The sequence below is a fragment of the Nannospalax galili genome, unplaced genomic scaffold (assembly GCF_000622305.1).
Source record: "Nannospalax galili isolate Female #2095 unplaced genomic scaffold, S.galili_v1.0 scaffold934, whole genome shotgun sequence".
NCBI lineage: Eukaryota > Metazoa > Chordata > Mammalia > Rodentia > Spalacidae > Nannospalax > Nannospalax galili.
Window position 1 is genome coordinate 984,121 of NW_008334762.1, and position 11,712 is coordinate 995,832.

The 11,712-nt window shown below is 37.4% G+C and overlaps 1 protein-coding gene across 1 annotated transcript in view; it reads right to left on the reverse strand.

Moving 5' to 3' along the window:
• The window catches only part of Cngb3 (cyclic nucleotide gated channel subunit beta 3), a 198,120-nt gene extending 190,264 nt beyond the window's left edge, over positions 1 to 7,856 (reverse strand). The window contains 2 exon segments of the mRNA XM_029561798.1: positions 5,908 to 6,034; positions 7,775 to 7,856. Of these exon segments, the coding sequence (XP_029417658.1) occupies positions 5,908 to 6,034; positions 7,775 to 7,856 (209 nt within the window).
• Between the last annotated feature and the right edge of the window lie 3,856 nt (positions 7,857 to 11,712).

Sequence of the window (11,712 nt, forward strand, 5' to 3'; positions counted from 1 at the left end):
CATCAAATTACAGCTGACTTCTCAGTGCAAACTATGAAAGCCAGAAGAGCCTGGACCAAAGTATTCCCAGATCTAAATGACCACAGATGCCAAGGCAGATTACTTTACCCAACAAAAATGTCTATTATAGTCAAAGGGGAAAGAAAAATTTTCCATGACATAAATAGGCTGAAAGAATTCATGTTCACAAAGCCAGGCCTTCAGGGAGTTCTTGAAGCAATACAAAGGGCTGAAGAAAGGAATAAGGGGTTATGGAAAGAAACTTAATGAAGGTATAACTATGTAAATGCACAGCTACACCAAGAATGTGAACAGAAATAAAAATGAAAAGAATCAATACACATCTGTAATTACTAACTTTAAATACCAATGGACTGAACTCCCCAGTCAAAAGATACAGAATAGTTAAACGGATTAAGAAACAAAACACATCCTTTTGTTGTATGCAAGAAACTCATCTCACTTTCAAGGATAGGCACTACCTTAAGGTGAAAGGATGGGAAAAAAATAGCAAGCAAATGGTACTAAGAAAAAAGGAGGTGTTGCAATTCTAATATCTGACAAAATAGACTTTAAACTAAAACTAATCAGAGGTGATAAAGAGGGCCACTTCACACTGATCAAAGGAACAATTGACCAAGAAGATATTACAAACATGAACATATATTAACCAAACTCTGGTGCACCCAACTTCATAAAATCAGTACTAGAGGACTTTAAGACCCAGATTAATCCTAACTCATTAATAGTGGGAGACTTTAATACCCCATTGTCTCCATTAGATAGGTCAACAGGACAGAGAATTAACAGAGAGACATCTTAACTAAACAATCAAATGGGCCTAACAGACATCTACCAAATATTCCACCCAAGCACCAAAGAATATACTTTCTATTCAGCGCCCCATGGAACTTTCTTCCAAAATCGACCATATACTGGGACACAAAACAAATCTCAACAAATATAAAAAGATTGATATAATTTCATGCATTCTATCAGACCTAAATGAAATAAAGCTTAAAATTAACACCAGAAGAAACCCTAGTAACTACATGAACACATGGAGATTAAACAACATACTCTTGAATGATGAATAGGTCAAAGGAGAAATTAAGAAAGAAATGAAAACATTCCTCGAACTAAATGAAAAGGATGATACGACAAAACAAAACCTCTGGGACATGCTGAAAGCAGTTCTTAGAGGGAACTACATCAAAAAATCAGAAAGAACACAAATAAATTCCTTAACATTGCAACTAAAGTCACATGAAAAGCAACAGCAAATGAAACCCAAACCCAGCAGACAAGAAGAAATAACAAAAATCAGAGCAGAAATTAATGAAATGGAAACAAAGAAAACAATACAAAGAATCAACGAATCTAAGAGGTAGTTCTTTGAAAAGATAAACAAGATTGACAGACCACTAGACTAGTTAACGAAAAGAAAGAACATCTCCAAATCAACAAAATCAGAGATGAAAGGGGAAACATCACAACAGACACCAAAAAGATCCAGAACATTATAAGGGAATACTTTAAAAACCTATACACTACTAAATTTGAAAACCTAAAAGAAATAGATGGGTATCCAAAAGCATGGGAACCACCAAAACTGAACCAAGAAGAGATCAACAGCTTAAACAGACCCATAACACATAATGAAATTGAAACAGTAATACTAAACCTCCCTGCTAAAAAAAGCACAGGAGAAGATGGATTTACAGCAGAATGCTACCAGACATTTAAAGAAGATCTACATCCTATACTACTTAATTTATTCAAAAAGATAGAAATGGAGGGAGAGCTTCCAAATTCCTTCTATGAAGCCACCATCACTCTAAAAACAAAGCCAGGTAAAGATACAACCAAAGAACAAAACTATGGACCCATATCCTTAATGAACAGAGATGCAAAAATTCTCAACAAAATATTTGCAAACCACATACACATACACATCAAAAAGATCATCCATCATGATCAAATCAGCTTTGTTCCAGAGCTGCAGGGATGGTTAATATACGTAAGTCAATAAATGTGATAAATCATATAAACGTACTCAAAGACAAGAATCACATGGTCATCTCAATATATGCAGAGAAAGCCTTTAACTAAATTCAACATACATTTATTTTCAAAGTCTGAGAGGACATTGTACTGGGGGGAACACAACTCAATGTAATTAAAGCCATATACAACAAACCCACAGCCAACATCATTCTAAATTGAGAAAAACTGAAGCATTCCCATTAAAATCAGGAACCAGGCAAGGCTGTGCATTATCTCCACTCCTTTTTAACAGCACTTGAAACTCTTACAAGGGCAATAGGACAAGAGAAGGAAATTAAAGGAGTAATAATTGGAAGAGAAGAGATCAAATTATCCCTTTTTGCAGATGATATGATATTATACCTGAGACAGCAAAAATTCCACCAGAAAACTCCTAGAAATTTTTAATACATTTAGAAAAGTGGCAGGTTACAAAATTAATCTATAAAAGTCTATAGTCTTTCTGTATGCCAATAATAAGCAATCAGAGAGAGTACATGGAAACACTCCATTCACAATAGCTGCAAAACAACAACAACAACAAAAAGCAAAAACATATCTTGGAATAAACCTAATCAAAGACATTAAAGACCTCTACAATGAAACTTTTAAATCTTTAAAGAAAGAGATTGAGGAAGACATCAGAAGATGGAAGGAACTCCTGTGCTCATGGATTGGAAGAATTAATATTGTGAAAATGATCATCCTACTAAAAGCCACTTGTAGATTCAATGCAATGCCAATCAAAATCCCCATGACGTCCTTCACAGAACTGGAAAAACCATCCTAAGATTCATATGGAAGCACAAAAGACCTCGGATAGCTAAAGCAATCCTGAACACTAGAAGCAATGCTCGGGGGATTACTACACCTGGCGTTAAACTGTATTACAAAGGTATAGTCATAAAAACAACATGGTACAAAAATAGACCCATAGATCAAGGGAACAAAATAGAAGACCCAAATATGAGTACATGAAATTTCAGCCAGCTGACATTTGACAAAGGGGCCAAGAACATTCACTGGAGGAAAGACAGCTTGTTCAGCAAATGATGCTGGCAAAACTGGATCTCCACCTGTAGAAGAATGAAACTAAACCCCTACTTTTTACCTTGTACAAAAGTAACCTCCAAGTGGATCAAAGACCTCAATGTGAAGTCTGAAACTCTGAAACTGTTAGAAGAAAACATTGGCAATAACCTATAAGATATGTGTGTAGGAAAGGATTTTCAGAACTGGACATCAATTGTTCAAGAAACAAGGTCAAAAATCAACAAATGGGACTTCTTTAAACCAAAATGCTTTTGTACATCAAAAGAAGCAACCAAGGAAGTGAAGAGAAAATGCACAGAGTTGGAGAAAATCTTCAGCAACACTTCCGACAGAGGTTTAATATCCAAAGTATGTAAGGAATTCAAAAACCAAAGAATAAAGGAAGGAAGTAACCCAGTTAAAAGATGGGCTAAGAAACTGAACAGAGAGTTCTCAAAAGAAGAAATAAAGATGGTTAAGAAGCATCTTAAAAGGTGATCAACATCATTAGTAATTAGGGAAATGCAAATTAAAATCACTTTAAGATTTCATCTTACCCCAGTCAGACTGGCTAAAATCAAGAGAACAAATGATACCAAATGTTAGAGAGGATGTGGGGAGAGGGGAACGCTCATCCACTGGTGGTGGGATTGCAAACTGATTCAACCCCTATGGTAAGCAGTGTGGAGAACTCTTAAAAAACTACAAATGAACCTACCAATTGACCCAGTTATACCACTCCTTGGCATATACCCAAAGAACTCATCCTATTGTAGAAACACTTGTACATCCATGTTTGTTGCTGCTCTTTTCACAATAGCTAAGAGATGGAAGCAACCTAAGTGTCTCTCAGTTGACGAATGGATAATGAAAATGTAGTTCATTTATATGACGGAGTTTTACTCAGTAGTAAAGAAAGATGAAATCATGAAATTTGCAGGTAAATGGATGGGACTAGAAACTGTTATACTAAGTGAAGTAACAGACTCAGAAAACAAACAAACAAACAAAAACGATGTATGTTCTCCCTCATATGTGGATCCTAGCACCAAATCCTGATAAGTGTGTTTGTATCCAGACATAACTGCAGGAACTAGGATAATGAAAAGGAACCAGGGAGGTAAAGGACAAGAAAGAATCTAAAAGTGAAGAACAGTAGGAAACAAGTGTTAATAAGGGAGATATGGATAAAAATGGGATTATTTTAAGGGGAGTGGGGAGGGAAGGTTATACAAGGAATGTAGGGGATAAGGGGGCTTAAGAGAGGTGGGACCATAGGAGAAGGGTATTATTAAGGGAGAAATGGGAAAAATGGAGGCACCTTAAATGGGGAAACCATGGTGGCAGGGTTAGACAATGTGAGAGGTAAATAATGCCTGGCTAGTTTTAAAAAACCAGAGGGAACCATATTAGTCCAACAACCTATTGACAAATTATACATACAGCTAGCTCAAGGAATATCATACATGTCTAGGCAAGGTTCATCTGAGAATGTTTTGTCTTTGCTCAAGCTTTGTTTACATAGCACATGGTATTTAAAAATACCATACTGGTGAAACTAACCTTCTTGGATATCTAACAGCCATACTTTGAGGCCTATACTAATTTGATCAGAGGGACATAAAGGACAGTTTTTGTTCCTTGCCCTCCTAGGTCAACTAAGCTCCAGGGGACTATAAACATCTCTTATAATGTCCTGTAACTGTGGTACATCACCTGTCCTCTTGATCAAGGAGGCCATGGAGACCCCACCAAATGTACTTGAACCAGTTTCCAGTTTACAAAGAGGAGGGTCTACACAGAGGAAACGTTTCCTCCATGCTTCCAAGTCAAGCCATCCACAGTCGAGCATGACCTTTGACTTACCTTCACATAGATGGAACTGGTAAAAGAAAGGAGCCAGGGGCTCCTCCCAGGCCCATGTTACCCCTGAGGAACAGCTCCTCAAATGACCTTAAGAGTAAAAATAAATTGGTTTATCCAGGCCAACTGTAGGGTCTTAAACACCCAAAAGGAAAGTATAACAGAAGATTAAAGGGATCAATATAATTCTTTAAGTGTCCATGAGCATAGCTAAAAGCTACATAATAAGAAACAATGCCAGACAGGAGATACCTTCCTTTGAGTTGTTGGCCAGGGTGGCCCAAGAGACTCCCAGACAGTAACTGGGAAAATGAACAGCAGACCCCAATCTTATCTAAAGGAATGTTTACAACTGATTGCTACTAGATTAGATTATGAAGAACTGATTTTCCTAAAACAAGGATCTCTAGATAGGCTGAGTAGAGTCAGTGGATGGACAAGCAATGGAGAATGGCTAGGGCATGGACAAAACAGTGGAAAGTAACAAGGGGCTCCAGTAACAGTGGGCTCCAGTGGGGGGAGGGGGAGGCTATGGGAGGGTGCCATTTGGGAAGTGAGTATATAGATGAATAAGATTGTTTTGGATGTTCTGTATGAAATACACACACACACACACACAAAATCAACAAATAAAAAAATGAGTTTATCTGAAAAAAATAAATGCCTAGTAAGTATGTAGGCTATTTCCATGATGTTAGAGTGACTCATACATGTGGCTTGTTTTTGTTGGTGTGATTTGGTCTAGAGCTAAATGGCTGCCTGGAGCTCCTGTTTCCTGGTCATCTCTGCAATACGGTAGGATGAGCTGCTTGACAGAGCTAGTGCTTTGGTTATGGTCTCATTCCCTATGTTACATGAATGCTCGCATTCTCCTGCCCTTTTACTTAACTGAAGGGGGACATAGGTGATATTTTCTGCTGGCTGAACAATGTCTCTAGCAGGTGTTGTGTGAGTCAGGAAACTCACGTGATTGAGCCTTCTTTACCAGTCTCCATTTTCTTTTTTAACTCTGACATTCCAGGTGGTTTTGATGGATTTTGAGTGTTAGGATATGTGGTCAAATCTTGGAAGGAGTTTTCCTCAGTGATACTGTCTATGGGAAGGAAACAACATACAGATAGAAGAATGTATGCCACTCTTAACAGTTATTTTTGGGAGCATACACTACAGAGATGCTTTCTGTCTTCTAGAAACATCTTTCAAGAATGCCTCCTTGGGGATTACTGCTGAGCAAAGCCAGGAGAGTTAGACTGTAGATAATTTCAGGCCAATGAAATGTCTACTGAAAGTTTGTGTATCACCTAATAAAACTTTCATGTGGTATATACTTTTGAATAGTAATGAAGCAGAGAAGCTCTCATCACCTGACAGGCATTTGATTTCATTAAAGTATTCATCCTTCATGGGTAAAATTAATGTATGATAAGTTTGGTAAAGTATAAGAGGTAGAAATTATGTTATTAACATTATTTTAGAATTCACATTCTAATGTTTATGAAATCAAATTTCTGATTTTGACTTGATCATCTTTAGCTTTGGAATCCTTTCTAAAGCAAGGACCAGTATAAACTAGTATGTAAGTCTGATTTCAGTTCTGAAATAATTTTTCTCATCAAACCTACATAATTTCTAACAAATATTGAAAATTGCTGTTTACTCAGAATAATCAACTCACTGTTATATATTTGGATCAAAACCTTATATTAAAGATTTTAAAGAAAGGAAACTGCTGAATATTAAAGGAAAATACAAGGGCTAGGGGGATGGCTCAGCAGTTAAGAGCACTGGCTGTTCTTGCAGAAGACCTGGGTTGAAATCCCTGCACCCACATGGTGGCTAATAACTGCCATAACTCCAGTTCCAGAGGATCTGACACACTCTTCTGTCCTCCTTGGATACTGCATGACATGAGTGCACTTACACACATGTAGGCAAAATACTCATACACATAAAAAATAAATAAAAAAAGAAAATATAAAAATAAAAAGAAAAAATAATACAGTTAAATGGCTATTCCTTCTATAGTGTCTAATAAAGTTTAATTGATTGCATTGTACATAGGAAAATGAAACCAAGATCCCACAATCATCAATCTTACTGTGTTGTAATATATTGTAGTTTAAAAGTGTAAACCAACCCATCTTTTTTTTTTTTTGAGACAGAGTCTCCTTGTAACCCCAGCTGGCCTGGCACTCATTATGTAGACCAGACTGGCCTGGATCTCACAGGGATCCACCTGCCTCTGCTTCCTGAGTGCTGGTATTACAGGCATGTGACACCATGCTTGGCTCATAGGAGTCCCTTGCCATGAAATTTTCAATAATCTATCTAAATCTTTCAGTGTAATAAGCCTTTTGAAAATGTGTTTCAGAAATAAAGGAAATTAAAATTGGGTCACTACTTATAAGTTTTAAAGAGTTTGTGAATAAGAATTTCCTAAGACACTGTTTCTATTTTGGAATTATAGTATTTTTAGCAACAAGACAGAATACACAGTATTAAATACATTTTTATTATGGTTAAATAGAAACCCCCCTTAACTCTTTAAATTATTTTGTGTGTCAAAGAACCTCAATGTAATTGCAACACTGAAGTCTATAAGGACCATCGTTGAAGTAAGATATTGCAATGTGCATGAAATCTTCCAAAAATGGCATCCTGTACTGGCACGTGTGGTATGTTGAGTTTATTAGCATCCAATAGCTTTGAGAGTAAAAGAATGGCATATACAACTGCACTAAATTATGTTTGACAGAAATACAAAAGGAGTTTCTGTGTTCCCTGTGTGCTTGGGTCAAGCTCTGTTTTGTTTTCCAATTTCTCTTGATCCAACCAAAAATGAAGTTTTCACATCTCTGATGTGATGCCACATTATCCGCGATGCCTGAAAAATGAGGTAGCGTATCCTCTTCCATATCCTCAAAGACTAGGACAATTACTGTATGATATTTCAAAGCAGAGTTCTATAGTGTTTGGCCAAAGATGTCTAGTGTATTTATTAACTAGAACCTTGAAGACTGCATGTTGAACAGAAACTTTTTTTGACATGGAGAAGATCTAGACTTATGCTGGGTTTCTCTTAGGAGTTTGGACCAAAAAATGGTTACGGGCCATTGTGAAAATACCTGTTTTATAAGAAAAATAGGATTAAAATAGGCTTTGGAAAATGAGTTACAAAAAGAAAAAAAATCTTTCATAAAGAACAGGCAAAATCTGTAAAGGCAATCTCTTAGGAGATTTTTTTTATTGACTATTTCTTATTAAGCAACATGAATATCTGTTGTAGCAGTACACACATTTATTGCTCAAGCAATACAGCATGTAGGGGCTGGAGAGATGGCTTAGCAGTTAAAAGCACTAGTTGCTCTTACAGAGGACCCGGCTTTGATTCCTAGCACCCATATGACAGCTAACAACCATCTCTAACTTCAGTTCCAGGGGATCCATCACCTTCTTCTGACCTCCACAGACATTGCATTACAAGGATGTACTTACATACATGGAGGCAATACACTCATACACAAAGATGAAAATAATAAATATTTAGAAATATTAAAAATACAGCATGTGTATGTTTATAAATGTGGATTTATGCTAGTACCAATTAAATGACTATTCTACAAGATTTGTTTTATTTTAATAAGAATTTTTTCATCTATCATCTGAGTTTGGATTAATTCAAAAACTTTGAATTAATTCTAAGTAGCTCCTAGCTCTTTGGTAGGTGTTCCAGAGACATTACCATACCCTTCTAAATGACATTGTCTCTGTTATGACAAGTCTTGGCTATTTAGGAACTCATTAAAGTCTCAACTTGTGGATAGGCCATTAATTATGAAACAAGTACTTAATAGTTTTTTGATGAAGATGAGAAGCGAGTATAGCCCATTCTTGACTACCAAGTAGAGCAACTTCAAAAAATATCAAGAGGATCAAAACAAAGGGATCATCAACTGTAGCTCAGTTGGGGATGTCTTTTTATCCACACAGCATGTTACTTGCAGGAACAGATGGTCAGAGTGTTCACATCATCCTCATGAAAGAGAAATATAAAATACAAGGCAACTCTTGCTCTTGAATCTAAGGTAAAGTTTGTCAGCTACACATTAAACTTTTCCCAGCTTCACTCATGGACAGCAGGGTTCACTCTTTTGTAGCTGCCTGTATGAGTAGTGTAAGTCCTCTTGTTCTTTGCATATGGCACAGCAATTGCTAGGTCTCATCAGTGCTTTTAGTCAAATTCTGACCTGAAATGTGTAACCTTGACAAACTTAGAATCAAAGTGCTGTGATATGCTTGCTTTAATTGAATGTGTGTGAGTTAGTGCTATTGAATTTGCCTTCCAGGTACTGGTTTCCAGACTGGCAGCATCTCACACTGGGCCTGTGTAATATACTTTCAGTCTGCCCGGACCCTGTGTAGAAGTGCATCATGCAGACCAGAATAGGTATGAAACATCTGCTTGCCTTTTCAAGACAGGGAGTTAGTGATGTGGAAATACATTAACCTTCTGCATTTTATCAGTAGCATTAACTACATGCTGGAAAAGGAAGGATTCAGAGGACAAACACAATTTGGAAATAAGTGTTCAAATTAGAAGTGTACCCAATTGGCTTTTATATTTAGGATGGATATGGTTATAGATAAAGTTTAAAATCTTTTTGTTGGTTGGAATGTTTATCCTAAGGAGTAATTTCACTTGAATTTCTAATTTTCTAATTTGTATGGCACTAAATACATTATGGATTCTGGCACATGGTTTTAATCCCAGCACTTTGGAGGTGGAGGCAGGCGGATGTCTGTGTGTTCAAAGCTAGTCTGGTCTATATAGTGAGTTCCAGGACACTTGGGGCTACAGGGAAACGCTGTCTCAAAAAAGACCAAAAAAAAAAAAAAAAAAAAAAAAAAAAAAAGGGCTTCATTAAGAACCAATAATAGGGGCTGGTTGTTAATTGGTTAAAGCACTTGCTGCTTTTGCAGAGGACCAGAGTTCAGTTGCAAGGACCCATGTCAGGTGGCTCACAACCACCTGTACCTCCACCTACAGGTAATCCAACACCAGGCCCCCTTGGTCATTTCCATGCAGGTGTGCATACATACACCCAGACATACGCATAAACTAAAATAGTAAAATAAAACTTAAGAAAAGAACCAATAGACAAGCTTCTTTTGCAACAGAGACTATTATAGAGTTCTACAACTGGTCACGCAGAGATTAAGTATCTGTGAAATGCCCAACCTGAAGCAACACATCTACAATGGAACTTCTACACCTATGATTCATGGAACATAGTGGAACAGGGGATAGAGAGAATACTAATGCATTTCTCAACTCTCATCATTGAAACTCCCTCATGCAACAGGGACAATGAACCCAGGTCTCAGGAACCATTGTAGAAGAGGGGGCAGGAAGACTAAGAGCCAGGGGAGGAGGTGCATGACTAAATGGAAATAGAGTCTTACAGGCTCCTGTGACCTTTTTCATATGAACTTAGAGCAATGGTGACAGCATGCACAAGACCTATGTAAACTCAGGTAGACAAAAATCCAGCTTAGAATTGTGGAAATGGGCAGCAGGCCCCAATCTTACCTGAAGAACTATTGGGCAGCTGATTACTTCTGGGTGAGGAAGAGCTGATCTTCTTTAAGGGAGGGACTCTAGATAGTCTGACTAGACACCAGTGGATGAACTTGCACTGAGGGACATCAAGGGACATTAACTTGACTCCATAGGCTTTAACATAAATGACAGAATGCATGAAATCCATTCTGTGGGGCGATATGGAAGGGTGCTGATGGGGAAGGGGTATAAAGATGATTAAGATGTTGTGCATGAAATACACAAAAAAATCAATAGAAATCCAGTAGTACCCTGAATTGTTAGATGTTGAGTGAATTAATAGAGATTAAGTCTGGATACTTTTATTGGATGCATGGATGATGTTTTTATTTTTTATCTCAAAGAATAATTCGAAATTTGGAATTAATGTATTGAGTGGCACAGTTTTAAAATATTATTTATTATTTTTTATTATTTTATATGTATGAGTGTATTGCCCGCATGTATGTAAGTGCACCCCTGTTGTGCAATGCCCACAGAGGTCAGAAGAAGGCATCCAATCCCCTGGAACTGGAGTTAGGACAGTTGTTAGCTGCCATGTGAGTCCTGGAATTTGAACTCAGGTCCTCTGCAAGAGAGCCAGTGCCTCTCCAGCCCCCTGCCCACTTTTTTTGTGGGGGGGACGACAGGCTATCAGTGTAGACCTGGCTAGTCTCGAACTCCCAAAGATCCTCTTTCTTGCCTCTTAGTGCTGGGAGTAATGGTGCACAACACTGTGCTCAACTTTTTTGTTTTTTTTGAGGCAGTAATGTTTCTGTAGCCCAGGCAGGCCTTGAACTCCTGGCAGTCCTTGCCTCAGCCTCCTAGGTCTTCAGATTATAGACATGAGCTACCATGCCTGGCTTGCCTCTCTCAAATTTTATTGTGCAGTTTGCAACATAGAAAAGTTGAAAGAATAATTCAGTGAACACCTGTCATACAGTTTTTACCAAACCCAACAATTGTTACAGGTTTTGCTACATGTTATTATAGTACATATTCTGTATATTATGTATGTATACTTTTTCTTGATGGTGCTGTGGATCAAACCCAGGTTCTTGCCCATGTTAGGCAAGCCTCTACTACTGAGGTATATGTCTAACTCTGACATATTTTCTTTCTTCATACACATTTCTTTGAAAGTTGACATCATATTTCAGTCCAACTATTTC